General features: G+C 40.0%; 1 protein-coding gene across 1 annotated transcript; it reads right to left on the reverse strand.

The window, feature by feature from the left end:
• Positions 1-300: 300 nt before the first annotated feature.
• zgc:77375 (uncharacterized protein LOC402927 homolog) lies at positions 301-23,369 on the reverse strand. Its single transcript, XM_061728109.1, has 9 exons — positions 23,236-23,369; positions 18,267-18,458; positions 17,307-17,419; positions 16,956-17,049; positions 15,139-15,172; positions 11,646-11,820; positions 4,576-4,752; positions 3,536-3,704; positions 301-2,336 (listed from the first exon to the last, which is right to left on the reverse strand). Exons 1-9 carry the CDS (start codon positions 23,290-23,292, stop codon positions 2,160-2,162), a joined length of 1,188 nt encoding a protein of 395 aa, XP_061584093.1. The 5' UTR covers positions 23,293-23,369; the 3' UTR covers positions 301-2,159.
• Positions 23,370-24,869: the final 1,500 nt, after the last annotated feature.

Below are 24,869 nucleotides of genomic sequence, written 5' to 3' on the forward strand. Positions count from 1 at the left end.
ATTCAGGGAAGCTAATATGTCCTCCGCTTCCTAACCCTTGCTTCCAGGGATCTTTGAATCAGGTGTCACCTCCAAGGTTTGTGTGGGGGGACAATTTGTGTTCAGAATCAGGCTCAGAGTCCTTCCTTACAACAGAAACGTCTTAGAGATGTTTCTTTCAAACACTTAAATCAATTAAAGCATCGTTATGAAGCTTTTATGTGGACACCCAGGTCAAGTGTGGAGCCGCCTCTTGCCATATGCAGATGCGCAATGCCCCTGGGGCCCCTGTAGGGGGCGCTGAAAGTACGAGGTCAGTCTCAACATCCAGTAACATCAGTGGACAAACTTAGAACACCTAACACACAGGGACGCAGTTGTTGGTACCAGTGGCGTAGCCAGAAAAGAGACTTAGGGTGTGCACCAGCAAAGACTGGGTGTGCCAAATTTATTTTCAACAAAACTGGACGTTACACCTCCACAAACATTCAAAAGCTTGTATATCCAACATTATTAACAGTACAAAACATATCCAACACGTTGTGTGTGCTCTCATCAGTAATAAAAAACATATCCATGTTTGAGAGTACATATGACGTGCTCAAGTAAAATCAATAATATATAATAAGTATAATAATATATATAATATAATAATAAGTAATAAAATAACCACACTTTATGCATGTCCTAAAAAAAACGTCACAAAAACATAACCACACACACACATTGGGTGCCCAATGAAGCAAACATAGTGAAATATAACATTGATGCGTTCAGAGCCATAACGTATCCACATTACGCATGATCAACAAAGCTATTTCACCATATGCTGAACTCGACTATTTGGCTTAACATTCATCACATATGATTATGTATCAGTATGTAAAGTAAAGCAGCAGAGTAAATGACAACCATGTTGCTGCTTTCCTGTGCCACTGCACAGCTCTCAATTTAAAGGGCAAGACTTGGCCTTGAATGCATTTATTATTTCATCAGAGTCCAGTTTCTCCGCCAGTTCTTTTTCAAACCTGAGCAACGAGAGACTCCTCAGTCTCTCTGTGAGCATCGTCGCTCTGCTGAAGGGTTTTGTCCTGTTGACAACTGAAAAAAGGCTCCACAGAGCAACTTGTAACAGGCAATGATATCAGAATACGAAGCAAACGGTTCATCTTGGGAAAAACATCTTTGTCGCAGGAGTCTAAGACTTCAATAATAGACGGGAACTCATGTCCGCCATCCACCTTCCGTTTGATGAGTTGCCTAAACAGTCAGTTCAGGGTCGGTTGCAGGTGCCGCGACACATTGCCTGACAAAGTTTTTACATAATTTTACTTGAATTATTTTGAACATCATGATTACATACTAATAGCCTAGATTTAGAATACAAAATGTTAGTAAGACTATAACAAAAAAAAATGCATCAAATGTTTGGGTGTGCCAGCTGTCTCTAGGGGTGGCACCGGCCCCCCCTGGCACACCCGTGGCTACGCCACTGGTTGGTACCCCTCCATTAAAGAAAGAAAACCCCACCATGGTCACTGGAATAACTCGAAAGTGATAAAAGACGAACAATAAATAATAATTTAGTCAGCTATTGAAAATTTGTGAGTTAATGATGTCATCATTTCAGGGATTTCTCAAACTTTTTATTCTACGATGTCAGAATTTCTTTGTTGACATTTTGAAAGTTTACAAAATAAGTATTTTTGAGTTCTCTTTTGCAAATTTATAAACGTTTTGGTCTTTTATTTAACTCTTGGAGTCAGTTTGAGAGACTTTTCCCGCCCTACAACGTAGTTAGGTTTTTAGAGCTGCGTTAAGACTGAATTATGGTTCTGCGTTAAACCAACGCCGTAGGGTACGCGGCTACGCGGGAGTCTCTCCGTAGCTACGCCGTAACCTGACGTCACTTCCCAAAAAATGGAACTACGACCCAACGCAGACCGAGAGGGCTGTGATTGGTTTGCTCGGTAGCAACGCATTTCCGGTTCCGGTTCTCTCTCGGCCATTGTTCACTGTGACCGGAAAAGCCGTAAGCTAAACAAAGTATCAACTAGCGCTCTGGGGGGGTATTGCACCGCGGCGAAATGGAGTGACGGAGAAGTCCGAAGGGTTCACGATGGCGCCACGGCAACGGCGTAGGTTCTGCGTTGGTTTAACGCAGAACCATCATTCAGGCTTTAGGTGTGTGAGCTCTCCTGCTGCAGCATCAGGTCCACGGCGGCCTCCACGTCCTCCACCACGTGACTGGGCTCCACCAGGTCTGGATCCAGGACCAGGTCTCTGTGGCCGTGGAACACCATCTCTGTGACGCTGCGGTTCTGCTCCACCCGCGGGTTGTAGACACCTGTGCACACCTGAGGAGGAACAGGAAGTCTGTTTAGATGTCTGCGCTGTGGGGTGTGCAGCACCTGTATGCCCAGTAGCGGAGCCAGAGGGGGGTGAGGGGGCGGTCGCCCCGGGGCCCACAAGCTCATAGGGCCCAATGATAGGGCCCCGTTTTGTGTGATATGTTCATCTATAATCGTAAATTTTAGGCTATAATAACGATAAAATGTGCATTGTGCGGCCAGTGTAGGCTAATTCTTACTTTACAACTGTCCTGAACGCATCAGGGCTGTGAGCCAACGCTGATTGGCTGGAAAGCCTGAATTATGGTTCCACGTTAAATCGACGCAGAGCCTCCACCGTAGGGTACGGCGAAGCCTACGGCGTAGGGTATGCCGTGACGCGCACTACGCCGTAGCTCTGCATTGGTGTAACGCGGAACCATAAATCAGCCTTAACAGTTACAGCCAATTTGCCGACTCTGCAAGTTTGCTGCCATGAAGGAGATGAGCGCTAAGCTTTAAAAGAGGACTAAGCATGTACAAAGTTTTGAATGTCACCCTGTTTTCCACGTTACCTGGATTATTTTGGGTTATGGAAGAGTCAACTGGTGAGTCAGTGTAACCTTCATAAATAATGTCTTTATCAGAATGTTGGTTAGCCTTGACCTCCTGCCTATTTGAATGTGTTTGTGTTGTTGTCAACTATACTAGAGTCTATTATCAGTTATAGAGCTCAGAAATGATGTTATAGACCGCTGTGTCTATATCTATCTAAATAGATTGTGTAATTTTAGACCTGTTATGTTGTTTTTGTATTTAAGCTGTATCAAAGATGGAACTGAGTCAGTCCGTGACTATCTGAGTTTTCAGAGCCGTGTGATTGACAGCTGTCAGGCCTGTGTGTGTGTGTGTGTGCGTGCGTGCGTGCGTGCGTGCGTGCGTGCGTGCGTGCGTGCGTGCGTGCGTGCGTGCGTGCGTGCGTGCGTGCGTGCGTGCGTGCGTGCGTGCGTGCGTGCGTGTGTGTGTGTGTTCTTCTGAACAAGTTTGTGACTTTACTCTGCTTTCTGCAGCATAGGCCTATAGGCTTGCTTGGCTCAATAAAAGTGAGAATAAATGTGTAACGTTGTTGAACGTTAAAACGACCATCACAAGGGCCCATGGAGAATGCTCCGCCCCCTCTGTACTGAGACCCGCGCTCCGCCACTGTTATGCCTGTGTGTACACACCAGTATGGACTGACACTGAGTGGCCGACACCGACTCCTCCTCGGCCACCGTCACCGGGGTCCCCGTTGCCTGGGCAACCATCTTGGCACCACCCGTCATGGCGGCGTGCTGCTGAGCCAGGTAGCGGTTGTAAAGATTAGCACCGTAGATGTCCGTCATCAGGTTGTCACTGGACGAGGAGAGCAGGATGGAGGGTTACTGGTTTTTATTTCGAACATGCATGTTAAAAAACAAAAGAATACAAGAGTAAAAAAAATAAAGTACAAATTGAAGTAAACACTTATCCAGTCATACCCCTGAATCTACATACATTCTTACATATAACATAAGAGTTTCAATAAACTTACTTATAAAACACACATACCTACTTTAATAACTGTTCAATACAGTGATATAATACTCAATTACATATAAATATAGTCAAAATCAAAACAAATCAAAGACAGACAAAAAGAAAACAAAACAAACGCCCATCATTTAGTTGTGCTACTATGTATTTATGTAATAATAGAAGTAATTATAATGTATAGTATTACATTATCATTACTTTACTATAATACTACAATATAATAGAGAACAATAGACAGCAATAGTATAACACTATACTTGAATAACTATATAAGAGTAGATATGCTATGTATACTGGTTCATATATTTACCCCCAATTATATACATAAAAATTACTATAAATCTATATATCGACATATAACTATAAATCAATATATATTAATATATATATATATTAATATATATATATATATATATATATATATATATATATATATATATATATATATATATACATACTTATATATAACATATCTATATCCATTATATAAATCTATATATCTACATATATTAATAAATGTACATATTTATATGTTTATTTGCATCTGTATTTTGAAAAAAAAAGTTTCTTTGTATCTTTTTTTAAATTGTGATATGTTTTGACTTGTTTTGGTGTGCGTGCGTGCGTGCGTGCGTGCTTGCGTGGGCGGGCGTACGTGCGTGCGTGCGTGCGTGTTTAGGTGTGTGTTTACCCGACAGCGTAGACGGTAGACAGTTTGCAGCGGTGGTTCTGCAGCCGCAGCACCTGCTCAGCGTACTGGTAGGTGAGCAGGCCGGGTTTCCCCAGCAGAGCCTCGTACTGCAGCTCTCGGCCCGTCAGCTTCTTGTACACCGACTCCAGACACAGCAGGAACATCCCATGACCAAACCTACGGCAGCAGAGCACTAGTTACACAAAAGTGAATCCAAAATAAAAAGATCATGTGGGCCTTGGTCCCCCAAGTGCTTCCATGGTCCCTGAGACTCAGGTGCTGCTCAGGTACGGGTTCAAAACAACGCAAAGACTCACACTGATCCAGTACAAGGTTGTTCAGAGATTCTACTTCTCCAAGACAAAACTGCACAGAATCTTTCCTACTGTTTCTCCACTTTGTAATAGGTGCAACACTACGGAAGGCTCTCCAGCACATCTTTTTTGGGTCTTGCTCCAAACTGTGCACTTTTTGTTCTCTCATGTTTCAGTGGTTTTCCTCTGTCTTCAAGATTACTATAACACCTGATCCTGAAACCGCTCTATTTGGACATGTTGCTACTATGGAAAACTTGGACTGTAACATTGCTCTGACACTTGGCATGATGATCGCCAAGAGATGTTTCCTAAAACTGTGGAAATGTGACTCAGCCCCAAGTTTGAGGCTTGGTTGAGGGAACCCATAAAGACTGAGACATGAACTATCTGGCATTCTCCTGAAGTTCTCCAGGGTTTGGAACCCAGTACTAGAGCATTAAGGACCAACGATGCCCTTCTCTTCTCCTACCCTGCTGGGAACTTTTTTTTTTTTTTTTTTTTACCTTGTCTGCACACATATTATTGATTGATACCATGACGGTAGAAACCAAAAGTGTATATATGTGCATTATTACTATATGTAATATATACATATATATACGCACACATATGCGTACACATACATAAACATACACATACAAACCCAGTGTTTTTTTTTTTTTTTTTTTTTTTTTTTTTTTTTTTTTTTTGGGGGGGGGAGGGGGTGGGGGGGGGGGGGTGACGACATCCACTGCCAATCCAGGAAGCAGGAACACACGGAGACACACGTCAAGCACTGGAAATCTGCAACAAAAAACCACAAACAAAGCACGAAACCGGCACGGAGCCAACCAAAACACGAACAGCAATCGACCTAAATCTTGAGATCTGATCGCAGTCTGAGCTAAGCTATCGCTACCGCTACCTAAACCCAAAAACTAGAGAGCCAGCATGCAGGTGAACAAGCCAGTGTGTATGTCTATGTGTGTGTGTGTGTGTATGTATATGATCATGCGTGTGTGTGTGTGTGTGTGTGTGTGTGTGTGTGTGTGTGTGTGTGTGTGTGTGCATGTGACTAAATGACTATATGTGTGTATGTGTGTGTGTGTGTGTGTGTGTGTGTGTGTGTGTGTGTGTGTGTGTGTGTGTGTGTGTAATAAACCAAACAAAGCTCCACCTGAAGTGTATCTATAGTGGGGGAGGGGGGGGAGCGACCCCGCCACCCGCGAGACCAGAGGCCGACAAGGAAGAGCCCGGAACCCAGGCCACCGGCAAACCCCACAGAGGGGAGAAGTAGGAGGGAGGCAACCCACCGCCTGCGAGGCCCCCCCCCCGCCCGGCGGCGGCCGAGGGGGCCCGCGGGCGGGGCCCCCACGGCGCGGAAAGAAGCAGCCAGGGATCCCGCGGCGGCGGACCGCGACCCAGGCAATCCCCGGCCACCCGGTCCGGGCCGGACACGCGGCCAGGAGGCCCTCACCCTTCAGGCCAACGACCCCCACCCGGCAGGGGGCCAGCCTGCCCGGAGAGACAGAGCCGCCCCGGCCGCCGACGCGGGCAGGCGCACCCGTCCCCCACGAAAGTGGCCCTCCAAGACCAGAGGGGCGCCCCGCCGTAGAGGCAGCGGGGGGGACCGGAGACGGGCCCGGAGAGAGGGAACCCCCCAACAAGGCGACACCCGCGCAGGCCCGACAACGGAGGGCCCCAGACCCAGGCATCCCATTCATTCATCCATTCACCTATCCGATACCTATACTAATAATAATATAATATACTATACATAATAATAATAATAATAATAATAATACTAATAATAATAATAACCATCTTTGTATAATATAATATTGATAAATTATTAAGTTTTTGATGTCCTGCCAATGGAGGCTCAAATCCTCCATGGCAGGACCCTTCCATACCGCATTCTCACCGACACAGACATACAATCACGCACCGTTTCCCCCTCCCCGGGGGGGTCCAGCACCGCCAGAAGGCACCCCAGGCTGCACGGCGGGCCCCGCCAGGCCCGGGTAACCCGACCCACCCGTCCGAGGCCCAGGCCGGTGAGGGAACGCGGGTGATGTGGGACCCCCTCCCGCCCCTTGTGTTGAGTGCATGTGATTAATGCCATAAAAACAGGGAGGGGGGAGGGCCAAGTATCGATTGACACCGACCCCCCCCCCTCCCGAACTACGTGTACTTGTCAAGTGTATTTATAAAGTGTTGAATGTGCAGTGTCTAGTTTGCTGTTAAAACCGTGAGGCGGGGAGTGCCGGGCCACGCGGGACAGTGCCCCCCACGATTGGTCTGTAGTGCAGTGGTACGACGGAGTATTATGGCCAAACAAAAAAAAGGAAAATTACGAGAATAAAGTCATAATGTTGCGAGAATAAAGTTGTAATATTATGAGAATGAAGTTGTAATATTACGAGAATAAAGTGGTAATTTATGAGAACTCTAACAGGAAGAGCTTCTTCTCCCTGTGTTAAAATGAGGAATATTGAACATCTTGTGAAGTTATATTTTGGTATCGGTTTCACAAATAAGGAAATACTTAATCTTTTGGCACATCGGCATTGAATTATTATCAGTATAAAGACTTTCGATTGTGCGTCTATTTGGAAGAAGGAACCACAGACTTGGAAGAAATTGCGTCTTTTGTGGAAATCTTTCTGATCATCCTCATTGTTTCCTGAGAAACAACAAAACCTCTTTGAAGATGCAGATGGAACCACCGCTACTATACTATACTATAGTATAGTATACTATACTATACTGTACTATACTATACTATACTGTACTGCACTGTACTATACTGTACTGTACTGTACTGTACTATACTATACTATACTATACTATACTATACTGTACTGTACTGTACTATACTGTACTGTACTGTACTGTACTATACTGTACTGTACTGTACTGTACTGTACTATACTGTACTGTACTGTACTATACTGTACTGTACTATACTGTACTGTACTATACTGTACTGTACTGTACTATACTGTACTGTACTGTACTATACTGTACTGTACTATACTGTACTGTACTATACTGTACTGTACTGTACTATACTGTACTATACTATACTGTACTGTACTATACTATACTGTACTGTACTGTACTATACTATACTATACTATAGTATACTATACTATACTGTACTGTACTGTACTATACTATACTATACTATACTATAGTATACTATACTATACTGTACTGTACTGTACTATACTGTACTATACTGTACTGTACTATACTGTACTGTACTATACTATACTATACTGTACTATACTGTACTGTACTGTACTGTACTATAGTATACTATACTATACTGTACTGTACTGTACTATACTGTACTGTACTGTACTATACTATACTGTACTGTACTGTACTGTACTATAGTATACTATAATATACTGTACTGTACTGTACTATACTGTACTGTACTATACTATAGTATACTATACTATACTGTACTGTACTATACTGTACTGTACTGTACTATACTATACTGTACTGTACTGTACTATACTATACTATACTATAGTATACTATACTGTACTGTACTGTACTGTACTATAGTATACTATACTGTACTGTACTATACTATACTGTACTGTACTGTACTATAGTATACTATACTGTACTATACTGTACTGTACTGTACTATACTATACTATAGTATACTATACTATACTGTACTGTACTGTACTATACTATACTATACTATAGTATACTGTACTGTACTGTACTGTACTATACTATACTATACTATACTATAGTATACTATACTATACTGTACTGTACTGTACTATACTATACTATAGTATACTATACTATACTGTACTGTACTGTACTATACTGTACTGTACTGTACTATACTGTACTATACTGTACTGTACTGTACTATACTGTACTATACTGTACTGTACTATACTGTACTGTACTGTACTATACTATACTATACTGTACTGTACTGTACTATACTGTACTGTACTATACTGTACTGTACTGTACTGTACTATAGTATACTATACTATACTGTACTGTACTGTACTATACTGTACTGTACTGTACTGTACTATAGTATACTATACTATACTGTACTGTACTGTACTATACTGTACTGTACTGTACTATACTGTACTGTACTATACTATAGTATACTATACTATACTGTACTGTACTGTACTGTACTATAGTATACTATACTATACTGTACTGTACTGTACTATACTGTACTATACTATACTATACTATAGTATACTATACTATACTGTACTGTACTGTACTGTACTATACTATAGTATACTATACTATACTGTACTGTACTATACTATAGTATACTATACTATACTGTACTGTACTATACTATACTGTACTGTACTGTACTGTACTATACTGTAGTATACTATACTATACTGTACTGTACTATACTATACTATAGTATACTGTACTGTACTGTACTGTACTATACTATACTATAGTATACTATACTATACTGTACTGTACTATACTATACTATAGTATACTGTACTGTACTGTACTATACTATACTATACTGTACTGTACTGTACTATACTATACTATACTATACTATAGTATACTATACTGTACTGTACTATACTATACTATAGTATACTGTACTGTACTGTACTATACTATACTGTACTGTACTATACTATAGTATACTATACTATACTGTACTGTACTATACTATACTATAGTATACTGTACTGTACTGTACTATACTATACTATACTATAGTATACTATACTATACTGTACTGTACTATACTATACTATAGTATACTGTACTGTACTGTACTATACTATACTATACTGTACTGTACTGTACTATACTATACTGTACTGTACTGTACTGTACTATACTATAGTATACTATACTATACTGTACTATACTATACTATACTGTACTGTACTGTACTGTACTGTACTATACTATACTATAGTATACTGTACTGTACTGTACTATACTATACTATACTGTACTGTACTATACTATAGTATACTATACTATACTGTACTGTACTATACTATACTATAGTATACTGTACTGTACTGTACTATACTATACTATACTATAATATACTATACTATACGGTACTGTACTATACTATACTATAGTATACTGTACTGTACTGTACTATACTATACTATACTGTACTGTACTATACTATAGTATACTATACTGTACTGTACTGTACTATACTATACTATAGTATACTATACTATACTGTACTATACTATACTATACTATAGTATACTGTACTGTACTGTACTATACTATACTGTACTGTACTGTACTGTACTATAGTATACTATAGTATACTATAGTATACTATACTATAGTATACTATACTGTACTGTACTGTACTATACTATACTATACTGTACTGTACTGTACTGTACTATACTATACTATACTGTACTATACTATACTATAGTATACTGTACTGTACTGTACTATACTATACTATACTATACTGTACTGTACTGTACTGTACTATACTATACTATAGTATACTATAGTATACTATACTATAGTATACTATACTGTACTGTACTGTACTATACTATACTGTACTGTACTGTACTGTACTATACTATACTATACTATACTATAGTATACTGTACTGTACTGTACTATACTATACTATACTGTACTGTACTGTACTGTACTATACTATAGTATACTATAGTATACTATACTATAGTATACTATACTGTACTGTACTATACTATACTATACTGTACTGTACTATACTATACTATACTGTACTGTACTGTACTATACTATACTATACTATACTATACTGTACTATACTGTACTGTACTGTACTATACTATACTATACTATACTGTACTGTACTGTACTATACTATACTATACTATACTATACTGTACTATACTGTACTGTACTGTACTGTACTGTACTATACTATACTATACTATACTATACTATACTGTACTGTACTGTACTGTACTGTACTATACTATACTATACTATACTATACTATAGTATACTATACTATACTGTACTGTACCACACAGCTCCTCTTCCACAAAAGACGTGTGTGCTCTTCCTGTTAGAGTTCTCATAAATTACCACTTTATTCTCATCATATTACGGCTTTATTATCGTAATATTACGACTTTATTTTCGTAATATTACGACTTTATTATCGTAATATTACGACTTTATTATCGTAATACTGCGACTTTATTCTCATAAATTACAACTTTATTCTCATAAATTACGACTTTATTCTTGTAATATTACAACTTTATTCTCATCATATTACGACTTTATTCTCGTAATATTACGACTTTATTATCGTAATATTACGACTTTATTCTCATAAATTACGACTTTATTCTCATAAATTACGACTTTATTCTCATAAATTACAACTTTATTCTCATAAATTACGACTTTATTATCGTAATATTACGACTTTATTCTCATAAATTACAACTTTATTCTCGTAATATTACGACTTTATTCTCATAAATTACGACTTTATTCTTGTAATATTATGACTTTATTCTAATAAATTACGACTTTATTCTCGTAATATTACGACTTTATTCTCGCAACATTATGACTTTATTCTCGTAAATTTCAAAAAAAAAATTGTCTTAGTTTGGCTCTAATACTCCGTCGTATCCGTGTGATTGCTTCTGTTTGATGTAAATGTAAAAATGTGAAAAAAATGTATAAATAAAATGTTCAAAAAAACAAACAAACCGTGGCGAAGGGGCCTCGGCCATCCACAGCAGGTCCATGTTGCAGGCCAGGACGGGCACCTGGGAGGACAGCTGGGTGTCGTACGCAGAGCTGGGCCGGCCGTTGGTCAGCAGCACGTCCATCAGCAGCTGCAGGTTGGTCTCCCATCTCACCGGCTCCCCAAACAGGATGATTGCTGGGAGAACGGGGGGGAATGTAGTCAGAAGAGAGGAGGGATGCTTTAACCCTCCTGTTGTCCTCGGGTCACAATGACCCACCACTGTGTTAAAAAAAACCTTTAAAGGAGCTTGAGGCAGGATTGAGACAGGATTTATGAAAAAAATTGGTATACGTTTTAAGTTTTCTAGTAATAATGTCAGATGAAGCGTTCCAAACCCAAAAGAATGAGCCCTCTAGCGTATCTCTCCGTTGCCTTGAACAGGCTGTGTGCTGCAAAATGTGCTGCAATTCGGGTCCAAATTTCCCGCGCTGGGCTGTGGATGTGACGTCACATGACGCTGCATGCGCGTTCTCCCCGTTCTCCCGTGCCGGCTTCACTGAACGGGGAGAACGCACATGCAGCGTCATGTTACGTCACATCCGCAGGACAGTGCGGGAAATTCGGGCCAGAATTGCAGCACATTTTGCAGCACACAGCCTGTTCAAGGCAACGGAGAGATACACTAGAGGACTCATTCTTTTTGGTTTGGAACGCTTCATCTGACATTATTACTAGAAAACTTAAAACATATACAAATTTTTTTCATAAATCCTGCCTCAATCCTGCATCATGCTCCTTTAAAATTTAACTTCTCCGGCTAGGGCAAGTAAGAGGAAGAGATGTCAGTTCTGGCCTCAAAAGAAGGACTTTACTGCGTTCTGCAAGTGTAATACATATATCTGCAAAGGCTGTGGACTTGCATACAGCCCTATATGTGCCAATTAGTTGAATGGGATATATTATATTTCATATTTTTGTATTGTACATTATCTAAAATTGTTCACTGGAGAGAAAAAAGAAACTGAGACATTGGGATGAATAAAAATGCATTCAAAACTCCTTTTTGCTGTTTCTTCAAGCAAGATGCAAGCAAGTTGTTTCTTCAAGCAAGATGGAATTTGGTGTTTAAACTTCAATGAAGCTGCTTATAATGGGGGTTTACTGAAGACCCGGAGGACACGGGGTGTATTCAGAAAATGAGGACAACAGGGGGTTCAGAACTTATACGTCCCAGCTGGACACTTACATCACGACAAAGAGAACTGGTTCTCTGGGTTTTGTACGGGGTGAGATTTTGTATTTATTGATTTATTTGACAGGGACAATGCAGTCAAACATAGATACAAGCTTGCAGCTGATGTGATGCATGTAGAGTTTAGTGCTAATTCTCAACTCCAGTCCCCAGTTCTTCCACAACATTGCAGTACAATATAAAATTCATATAAATCAATTAAAAAGACTATACAATTCAATAATACAATAATGCAATATTGTATTTACATGATATAGAACCTTCCCTCACTCACTCTCCCACACAAATATACACACTATTTACAGATGAGTACAGTTTAGATTTGTCTTTAAGCAGGTTTTAGTTTTGGTGATGAACATGTTAAACTCTGAGATGGATTTAGTTTCTGATGGCGGTGAGTTCCAGAGTTTACAGCTCTGATAGGAGAAGGCTGACTGGTTTGAGCAGGTTCTGGTGACTCTGTTGCTGTTTTGTCTCAACAAATTGACAAAGTGGCTCAAGTGCTAAGTTGTTTATACACTTAAAAATGAATTTAAGAAAACATGAATCACTAAAGCTTTCAAAGTTTAGTAAGTTATATTTTTGAGGATGTGTCAGTGGTGGTACCTGACTAGTTTTCTATCCATTATTTTTAAAGTTTGATTATATAGAGAACAGACGTGTTTGGTGGCCGTGGGAGCTGTTGCCAAACACAAACTGAGTCAGACCCTTAAAATGCGCTGAAGGTAAGATGCAAATGTAAACTTCCGTCACGTTACCTTCATTACCAGAGGTGTCAAGTAACAAAGTACAAATACTTTGTTACCTTACTGAAGTAGAAATTTTGGTTATCTATACTTCACTGGAGTAATTATTTTTCAGACGACTTTTTACTTTTACTCCTTACATTTTCACGCAATTATCTGTACTTTTTTACTCCTTACATTTTTACGTCGTTACTCTATTTCATTTGGGCCTTTATAAAAAACTATCCAGTTAAATTGCTCCATCCGGATAGAGTGAATTTGGTTGTGGTTGTTTCAGATGTTCTTGTCCAGTTTTGTTCTTACATCCGTTCCCTCAGATTCCTGCAACTAAACTTGGATGTACATTCCAATAAAGGTTAGGATAAATGATAACATGCCTCTGAAGTTTGACTTTTTGCACCATTACAATACTTATAGGCAACTAGTCATCATATCTGCTGCTCTCTGAAACACATGTTAATGCTCAATAGTACACATATATGCTTCTTTAATATATTTACATTATACTAAGATACATTCATTTTCAATGGCTTTTGTCCTTAATGACTTTTTCCCCCTTACAATACTTTTACTTTTATACTTTAAGTAGTTTTGAAACCAGTACTTTTATACTTTTACTTGAGTAAAAAACTTGAGTTGATACTTCAACTTCTACAGGAGTATTTTTAAACTCTAGTACCTATACTTCTACCTGAGTAATGAATGAATACTGAAGACACCTCTGTTTATTACTCCCAGATTGACTCAAGTGCACCGTGTAGTTGCTGAGATACACTCATTTAAAGTTTGTATTCAATTCAAAAGCCTTTATTTGGACCATGATGGTGTACAGTACGTAACAGACATGCTTGAACGTACTTAAACAGAGGATGCCATGGCAGCGGCAGTCTGGACACGTTAATGGATCGAGATCTCAAAACTACATTTAGTCAGGACGGGAAGGGCTTCTTGTGCGGCTGCAGAGACGGACTGGGCTTTTCCTAGATGTGTTCCTGAATCCCCGCTGTACTTTCTCCTCACCCCCCTCCCACCAAAGTCTGCAGGGCCCTGCACCTCTCCATCCTAAATAAAGATAAACCATTAAAATGACATGAAACAATGTGAAGCCTTTGCGCCCAGAATTTGTGGAGGTATTGAACAGATAAAACTTGTTTTGTTTTTCTCCTCCTTCCCCCTGACATTCTTGAATGATCTGAAGACACTAATACTATCATATCATTATCCTTATTATCATCTCATTCTCCACCCAACTGAGAATCATGTTATTTTTCTTCTGTATGGAGGTTTTATGTTTATAGTCTGTCTCTCCCAGATCATAGTTCTTTGTAGTTTTTATTTTTTCTTTCTTTTTTCCTTTTCTTATCTCTTAATGTGTTTACTTATAATGAAAGAACTGGATGGCGGATAAGAATATTACTGCTTTTACTTTGTGATATGTACTGCCATACCTAAATAAAGAATGTAAACTAAAAGAATGAGCTGAAACAGTTGGGGCTGCAGTGCTGGTGGTGTTACCTTCAATCTGGGGCAGGCTCTTCAGAGGAGACGGCTGGAACACACGACAACAGAGACGTGAGCAGGTTCAACAGGAAATCACTGCCATCTTTAAACCATACATGTACATTTTAGGGCTGGGGATCCATTCAAATGTCAAGAATCCATTTGATTCCGATTCTTAAGATTCAGAATCGATTATCACGATTTGATTCGATCTGATTCCGATATTGATTTGGGTTAGTGTTAGTAAAACTGTTTTTTCAGCTGTTGCATGAATTATGACTGTAGTTCTGCAACATATTACTACTAGTATTATATTGAGATTCAACAGCAAGTATTGCAGCTAATGATGCTGTAAGGACCAATCAGCTCCCAGAATGCTGATAGAACTGAAACAGAAACATCGTGGGTCAGAATTACCAAACAGATCCAGGGAGGAAACAGAGACGGATGAAATCGCTTTTATTTTTTCCCACATTCCATCTTTGTTTTTTCCATTTTCGGTCTATTTTGGTTTTTAATTTAGGAGAATTTGGTTTTTAGCATTTTATGCAAATGTAACCTCAAGACAGTATATAAAGTAATGAAATATAGACAATTTATGCAATTATTATGATTATAATATGAAAACGTTAATGTTTTTATACCATTAAACATATTTAAAGGCAAAAACATGGCACCAGTTATTCTCGTCTCCAACAAAACATTCCTTTTTTGGGCATAAACAAAAAAATACCAAACCATCAATTAAATATCAAGATATACCACAAAAAAACTAAGTCCCAAAAGTAAGCCTTTACTTTAATAAGTAAGCTTTTACTTTAAATACGCTCGGCAGCAAACATTGTTCTTTTGCTGTTCCAGATGATCCAGACCAGCAGGTGTTTTAACTATGATCATCTGGTGAGAAATCATTTCAGAAGCAGGTATTTTTTGAGAACTATTATCAGATGCAAGTCTTTTATTGTTAAAGCTTGTCAATAGCAGGTCTTTTACTGTGAAATTATTATTATTATTATCATTATTTATGACCAGAGGTGGGTAGTAACGAGTTACATTTACTCCGTTACATTTACTTGAGTAAGTTTTGGGAAATGTTGTACTTTTAGGAGTAGTTTTGAATCACTATACTTTGTACTTTTACTTGAGTAGATTTGTGAAGGAGAAACTGTTTCTCTTACTCCGCTACATTAGGCTACGTTGAGCTGTTACTTTTCTTTTATCCCTTTTATCCGCGTACGCGTCAATCTCATGACATCACTGAGTGATTCTTTGGGAAAAATGTTTGTTTTTGCATGTTTTGTCACATTTACACAGACTCAAACACACACAGAGTTTCTATGAGTTCATGTTTGTTCTAGTTCTGCCTGGTTAAAAAAGAAAAGTACAAAGGCTTGACATTTTGTGCTACTTGTGCTTAATTTATTTTTTAGTCTGCTATTATTTTAAGTACTTGAATTTACTTTAAGATTATTTTAATTTAAGCTATTTTTTATTTTTTATTAATTTTAATTTATTTTATTGATTTAACTTGCCTGAAGGTGATTATTTTGTACTTTTGTCTGTTTGAATGGTTGTGTTAAAAAAATAAATCAGACGTTACTCAACAGTTACTTAGTACTTGAGTAGTTTTTTCACCAAGTACTTTTTTACTTTTACTCAAGTAATTATTTGGATGACTACTTTTTACTTCTACTTGAGTCATATTATTCTGAAGTAACAGTACTTTTACTTGAGTACAATGTTTGGCTCCTCTACCAGCTCTGTTTCTGACTAAGTGTGTGTTTTGATTGGCTGCAGCAGCTCTGCAGGCTCTGCAGGGTGTGAGCCCTCACCGGGGTGCTGGGCCTCCTGTTGTGGTCCACCATGTCCAGCAGGGGGTGCTGTTCTGAGAGCTGCTCCACGGTCACCACGTTCTGAAACCCCAAACTGACCCAGCTGGAGTCAAGAGTCCAACACTTTCAACACACAGACTAGCACCCAAACACATACGTCACCGCTCACACTCTCACATTCACCAGTTTGATCAAATGTTGTCTCGAGGCTTTTGCACTGACCTCAATTATGTACAGATTAATCCAATCCATGAGTATTAATCACAATGGTCTGATCAGTTGCTGCACTACCACTGACTGCCGTGGGGGGAGTAGAGGCGCCTGAGAGGCCGCTGAGCAGGGGAAGGATACATGTGGGCGATGCTGGTCACCGGTCCCTGTCCCGACACCAGCACACACTTGTCGTGGAAACTCTTCATCATGTGTAGAGGGCTGTAGGACAGGACCACCTGCTCAGGGGAGATCTGCAGGGAGAGGGAACATGGGCGGTCCGTTCACAGCTGGAACATGGAGGCAGCTCCATGCCCAGTACTGGAGTTGAGGGGGGGTGAGGGGGGATGAGGGGGGACGGCATCCCCCCCTGAAATAAAAACGGTCCAAATCATCCCCCCCTGTAAAACTGCCATCCCCCCTTTCCATCCCTTATGTCATTTCATCAATGAATGTGGTTTTACTGCTATTTCAACATTTAGAGTCATCACCAGAAAAATAACACCAGAAAAATAACTTATTTGACAATTTTCACCTGTTTCAAGTAAATTCTCACTTGAAATAAGTAGAAAAATCTGCCAGTGGGACAAGATTTATCTTCTTATTACAAGCAAAAAAATCTTGTTCCACAGATTTTTCTACTTATTTCAAGTGAAAATCTACTTGAAACAGGTGAAAATTGTTGTTTTTTTCCAGTGATCAGTCTTGTTTTAAGTCTAATTAGATTTTTTTACTAAAATTAGACATTTTAACTAGAAATAAGACAAATATTCTTGTTAAGATTTAGAGTTTTTGCAGTGATCCATTTTACTTATCCTGTGAAGGACAGAGTCATATTGATAAGTTCAGAAAAGTGTTTTTTATTGTTGTGTTTTGATGTATTTGATGTAAGCCCAGTGGATATTTAAAGCTTACAGAAGGCTGCATTTAACTGCTGCTATGTCATTCCTGCAGTATTTCTGCAGGTGTTTTGGTCACTGCTATTATTTGTAATATATTATATTATTTGTAATCAGCACAAATTATCTGTCCCCATATGATAAAATCCACCATCCCCCATGATTCTTTTTACAACTGGAGTACTGTGGATGCCTGTCGTACCTGGACCTCCAGCAGGCGAGACAGCTGCTGGGCTTTGTGGTGTCTCTGACAGCTCCCTGCATTCGTGACGAAGACGACGGGAAACAGGAAGTTGTTGTTTTGGTCCACGAGTTTCTGAAGAGCTCTCTGAGCAGCTGGAATCACCGAACCACCACGGAGCAGGACGCCATCCACGTCAAAGAGGATGCCCGCCTGACCCAGACAGACGGACGGGGGAGATAGGTGGGAGTTGGTCATTAGTGGGGAGTTTCTTTGTTGTTTCTCGTCTCAATGCGCCAATAAATCTGTGCCTTCATCGTCTTTTATTTTACTACTACTACTAATACTGTCATTTAGCTTTTATCCAAAGCGACTTACATCTGAGACACACACACCATTTGTGGAGCAATTAGGGTTAAAGCCTTGCTCAGGGGCCCAAGGTGGTTCATCTTGGTTGCCATTCCGGGGGTTGAACCTGGATCCTCCAGACCCAAGCCACCTCTGTAGCCACTACACTACCACCGCCCAATTCCCCCCCGATCCCATTTCAGTGATGGTCAGGGTGGGAGCCAGGGAGGGGGTGAGGGTGGGGCCAGGGTGGTGCCCCCCCTGGCCTCGGCTAGCCAACCATTAGCCTCTTCTGTCCACGGTTTACTATCCAACCATTGTTTCTTAAAGTTTTCAGGGGGGGTTTTGGTTCTAAATCTAAAAGTAAATTGAGTTTGCTGGCTGTAATTTGTCCCTTTGAACTGCAGCTCAGTAACTATTGAAGGCGTTAACAAGCCTGTGTACATATATTTGTTAGCTGGGTGCTTATTTTCGTCTCTTGTTGGTTCAGTTTTTCTTGTCAGGAATTGCGTGCAGTGCTTTTTACAGGGATCCCTGTTCATTTAGAAGGACTGACTCATTTTGATGTTGTAAAAGCTGGGATTTCATCATCCCTTGCTGCTGATCTTGACATGTTTTTGTACTTTTCTAGTCTATTTGGATCCTGTTGGCTTTTCTTTCTTTGCGAATTATAATAGGCTTCATCTTGTAAACAGTCAGTTTGCAGTTAGAGCCGGTTAAACTGGTCCTGAGTGGGGAGAGTTGCAGTTCCATGAATGACCACTAGGGACTGGCTCCAAATGTGAGTCATCTCCTACAACCCCCGTGTTAAAACGTCCATGTTTCAAATACAAATAATCATACAGCATGGTATTAAAATAAATAAATCAATCTTCTTTGTGTCTGCCCTTTTTCCCACTGTTTGACTAACAGAGGTTGAGCATTGGGATTCAGCACCTGCCAATATGGCATCAATTAGCTGATTGATAAATTGGCCAGCGGTTCTTCGTCCGTTTGTATTGTTTCTAATAGATGCTAGCAGCCAGCAGATACTGAAAATGTGCAAGTGTTATACATAGTACAAATAAAGGTATTTTCTGTGCTGGTTCCTGTCAGGCTGTGTAGGCTGTAGCATCTCAGCTAATATTGTAAAATAAATTCAGTTGACTAGCCTTCCTTTGTCTATTAGTATTGTGGCTAACTGATGCTAATAGCTAGCCAATAGCTTCAGATGCTAAAGTATCATCTTATTATTGTTAGCTGGTTTAATTGCTTTCCCTGTTGGGACATTTCAAGTGTAGGAGGATCCAATGAGCAAAAAAACATAATTCATTCTGTTGCTTTAAAGTTACATGAAAATGTACAGGACTGTCTCAGAAAATTAGAATATTGTGATAAAGTCCTTTTTTTTCTGTAATGAAAGAATGTCATACATTCTGGATTCATTACAAATCAACTGAAATATTGCAAGCCTTTTATTAGTTTAATATTAATGATCATGGCTTACAGCTTAAGAAAACTCAAATATCGTATCTCAAAAAATTGGAATTCTGGGAATCTTAATCTTAAACTGTAAGCCATGATCAGCAATATTAAAAAATAATAAAAGGCTTGCAATATTTCAGTTGATTTGTAATGAATCCAGAATGTATGACATTTTTGTTTTTTTAATTGCATTACAGAAAATAAAGAACTTTATCATAATATTCAAATTTTCTGAGACAGTCCTGTACTTCTTAATCCACCGATTCGCTGAACATTCATGCAACTAACTTTTAGTCAATCAATCATTCAGCTTTTATACAGCACAGTATTAAAAACAAGTAAAAGACCAATTATACCATAAATGCTATAATAATATAAACTAAAATAGATTAAAGATGAAAGGTAAAAAATATGCTGATAAAACAAATGAAAACCGATAAAAGTGCACTGATGTCCCAAAAGCCAATCTGAATAAGTACGTTTTGAGTTTGGCTTTAAAGGTGGAAGAGCGTTCCAGAGTTTGGGACCTGAGACAGCGAAGGAACGACCCCCCCACTGTGTGCTCCTCTAACAGAGGACGCACAGCACACTGGGTTGGTGAAGAACTGAAAGCTCACACGAATATGGAGGCGCACAGCCATTAACCGCACTAAAAAGCAACAACACACTGCAAAAACTCAAAATCTTACCAGAAATATTTGTCTTATTTATAGTTAAAATGTTTCATTTTTAGTCAAAAAATCTCATTACACTTAAAACAAGAGTCATTACCAGAAAAATAACTTATTTGACAATTTTCACCTGTTTAAATTAAATTTTCACTTGAAATAAGTAGAAAAATCTGCCAGTGGGACCAGATTTATCTTCTTATTACGAGCAAAAAAATCTTGTTCCACTGGCAGATTTTTCTACTTATTTTAAGTGAAAATCTACTTGAAACAGGTCAAAATCGTTCTTTTTTTTCCAGTGATGAGTCTTGTTTTAAGTGTAATGAGATTTTTTGACTAAAAATGAGACATTTTAACTAGAAATAAGACATATATTCTTGTTAAAATGTTGAGTTTTTGCAGTGCAGGGGTTAAAAGGAACTCTGAAGTGTAGCGGGAGCCAGTGGAGGGAGCACAGGACCAGTGTGACATGTTCAGCTCTCCCAGTGTCCAACAGGGGAACAGCAGCATCTTGTACAGGTTGCAGGCGACACAGAGAAGTTTGATTAATCCCATGATAAAGTGCGTTGTGGTAATTAAGCCGGGAGCTGATAAATACGTGAAGGGCTTTCTCAAGGTCGTCTTGTTGCAGGAAGGGCTTGACTTTAGCAAGGTGTCAAAAGTTTTTAAAAAAAGCTTGTCTTGACAAGCGACTCAATATGTTTATTAAATTTGAAAGTGCTGTCAAGGGTCACACCCAGGTATTGGTGAGGTGCCAGAGCATCAGGACCTGGAGCTGCTGGAGACAGGACACTGCTGGGCTGCTGAGTTTGGTGTCATGCAAACACTGCAAACACTCAAAATCTTACCAGGAATATTTGTCTTATTTCTAGTTAAAATGTCTCATTTTTAGTCAAAAAAATCTCATTACACTTAAAACAAGACTCATCACTGGAAAAAAAAAACAGAAAAATAACTAATTTGACCATTTTCACCTGTTTCAAGTATATTTTCACTTGAAATAAGTAGAAAATGATTTATCTTCTCATTACAAGCAAAAAACTCTTGTTCCACTGGCAGATTTTTATACTTATTTTAAGTGAAAATCTACTTGAAACAGGTGAAAATTGTCAAATAAGTTATTTTTCCGGTGATGACTCTTGTTACAAGTGTAATGAGATTTTTTGACTAAAAATGAAACATTTTAACTAGAAATAAGACAAATATTCTTGTTAAGATTTTGAGTTTTTGCAGTGAACAACTGTGGATGGAAGATGGAATTGAATGCGCTTGAGGACCCGGGCATAATAGGTAGATAGATTTGTAAATTACTGCATAAAGCTGAAAGAAGACATTATGCTGTGAAATAACAGACCCTAATGGCAGCTCTCTGTCTGTTCTCTCTTTTCCTGCTCTGCCCAGTCTGGTCTTCAGCAGGAGGTTCCCCTTATGATCCAGGTCCTGGTCCAGGTTTCTACCCCCTTATGATCCAGGTCCTGGTCCAGGTTTCTACCCCCTTATGATCCAGGTCCTGGTCCAGGTTTCTACCCCCTTATGATCCAGGTCCTGGTCCAGGTTTCTACCCCCTTATGATCCAGGTCCTGGTCCAGGTTTCTACCCCCTTATGATCCAGGTCCTGGTCCAGGTTTCTCCTTATGATCCAGGTCCTGGTCCAGGTTTCTACCGCTTATGATCCAGGTCCTGGTCCAGGTTTCTTCCTCCTAAAGGGGAGTTTTTCTTGCCACTGTTTGGTTTAAGGTTTTTCTCCCTCTAGGGGAGTTTTTACCTGCCATTGTTTATAAAATGTTTATGTAATAATAGCTGTAATAAAATCAGGTATAAAAAAAAAGATCCAGATGTATTTCTGTCTGGCGTGCCGGAGGTGAGAGGTGCTGAGGAACCAGAAAGGTTGTTGACCGTGAGGGAGAAACCTAAACTCCTGCTGCACAGCTCCCTGAAGTCCAGCGGGCGGTTCAAGCGTTTCCACGGTATCAAACGGTGCAGTGAGGTCCAGCATCGCCACAAACACGGGTCTTTTACCCTCCAGGGACAGGAGGATGTGGTTGTAGACCTTCAGCGGAGCAGATTCGCTGCTATAACGGGTTTTAGATGGAATCTCTCCGAAATCTGATTCTCTTCCAAAAAAGGAGCAACTGATGGAGAAAGACTTTCTCTGAAACCTCAGATAAAAAAGGGGAGATGGGACACTGGTCTACAAGAGTCAAGAGTATTGACCAGAGGTTTGCACGCTCAAAAACCGTTGCTACATATCCTGAACTCAGACAGCTGTTAATAAAAGAGGAAACAAGGTCCTACTGTGTTAAAAACTTGTTCAAACAGTCGAGATGGAATACAGTCCAGGAAACAGTTGGATGGTCTCAACCGCCGGTTGATGAACAACACACACACAGTTTGTACTGAGAATGCAATATGATGTGATGGATGTGGATGGAAGGATGGAGGGTCGAAGAAAGTAAGAAAGAAAGAAAGAGAGAGAGACAAAGAAAAAGAAAGAGAAGACACACACTGACCTTTCTGCCGGTGGACATGCGTCTAACCGCCTGCTGCAGAAAACTTCGACACCACATGACGCCCGTCTGAGACTGTGAGCGTCTGCAGCTGCTTTTAATCCGGCAGCCGTGAGGTCACGGGAGACGGAGACGACGTCACGGCAGCATCATGTTTATTCATCAGTGCTGGAAAGGTTGGTTCATCTGATTTATTTGTGTACAAACAAAAGACATGTGATTATACTGGGCTCTAAAATTAGGCAAACACAACATCGGACAAGTAAAACATGCTTTTCCTCTCTGTGGTTTTTTTATCGCTAGACGTGTGCTAAGATGACGCTAAGAGGTAAAGACATCAGCAGAGGTGTTACAGAACAATTCCTGCCACCCATACATCTGGAAAGGGCAATAAAATCATTTCCAAACACTCTGAAGTTCCGTGTTTTACAGTGAGAAAGATGATTCCAGAGCACAGGGCTTTTATGTCCTGTGGACAGAGGACACTAAAGTGGAGTTGTTTCGCCTCAATGGCCAGCAACCGTGTTTGGAGAAAAAACCTAAACACAGAGTGTTAGCAGAAACACACCATGGAGGTGGGGGGTGATGAGCAGGGATTGGTTTGGGCACCTTGCAGTCACTGAGTGTTTCGGGTTTTTTAAAACCCCAATATGAGCCCTGGGTTCCTCCTTTTAAAACCTGAATATTGGGTCATGTAAACACCAAACGGAATATCCCCATCAAACGGAACAGGAATTTGTTTTCTGCTCATGCTCTGATCACAAGGAATCCTGGTCTTTTGAGTCCAGGAAGTTCTTCTAAACACGGAGAAACCAAGACCAGGAGGAGACTAATCACTTCATAAATGTAATGAAGGATATGAACATTTCTGCATTTGTAGACGGTAGAAAGTACCGGGATAGCCAGATTTACAAGAAGGTGAGAGAAAAGTTGCGCGAAGCAGCATTTGTTTTGAATTTAGATACAGGAAGAAGAATGAGGGGAATTAGCGTCATGACGTTCTCCGCGCGTCGCTGGTTTGATCCAGATATCCTGAATGATTAATCACCATGTAAACTGAATATTCCCAATGTTTCAGTAACCGGAATATTAGCAATAACCTGAATTTTGTCTGCATGTAAACGTAGTCGATGATGATTCTGCGTTAAATCAACGCAGAGCCTACGCCGTAGGTTAGCGGCTACGCGGGAGTCTCTCTGTAGCTACGCCGTCACTGACCTGCACCTCCCAAAAAATGGAACTACGACCCAACGCAGACCGAGAGGGCTGTGATTGGTTTGCTTGGCAGCAACGCATTTCCGGTTCGTGAAGCAGTCGTGAACTTTCAGCTCTCTTTTCTTCATGTGTGTGTGATTTTTTTTGGGGGGGGGTTGTTTTGGTTTTTTGCACAATAGTTGTCCTTATCTCTTTGATTCACTGTGACCGGAAAAGCTGGAAGCTAAACAAAGTATCAACTAGCGCTCTGGGGGGGTACTGCACCAAAATGGAGTCACGGAGAAGTCCGAAGGGTTCACGACGGCATCACGGCAACGGCGTAGCTCTGCGTTGGTTTAACGCAGAACCTTAAATCAGGCTTTAGGCAGCCATGTTCATGCTGTGTTAACGTTGCCAATCGAGCCTAAAGACGTCCCCAGCAA

This window comes from Cololabis saira, chromosome 8 (genome assembly GCF_033807715.1).
Source record: "Cololabis saira isolate AMF1-May2022 chromosome 8, fColSai1.1, whole genome shotgun sequence".
Lineage (NCBI taxonomy): Eukaryota > Metazoa > Chordata > Actinopteri > Beloniformes > Belonidae > Cololabis > Cololabis saira.

Coding starts and splice junctions, on each gene's coding strand:
- zgc:77375 (XM_061728109.1), bottom strand. CDS start 23,292: ATGTGGTGTCGAAGTTTTCTGCAGCAGGCGGTTAGACGCATGTCCACC. Junction 17,420..18,266: donor CTCGCCTGCTGGAGGTCCAG/GTACGACAGGCA, acceptor CTCTCCCTGCAG/ATCTCCCCTGAGCAGGTGGT. Junction 3,705..4,575: donor TCTACCGTCTACGCTGTCGG/GTAAACACACAC, acceptor CTCCTCGTCCAG/TGACAACCTGATGACGGACA.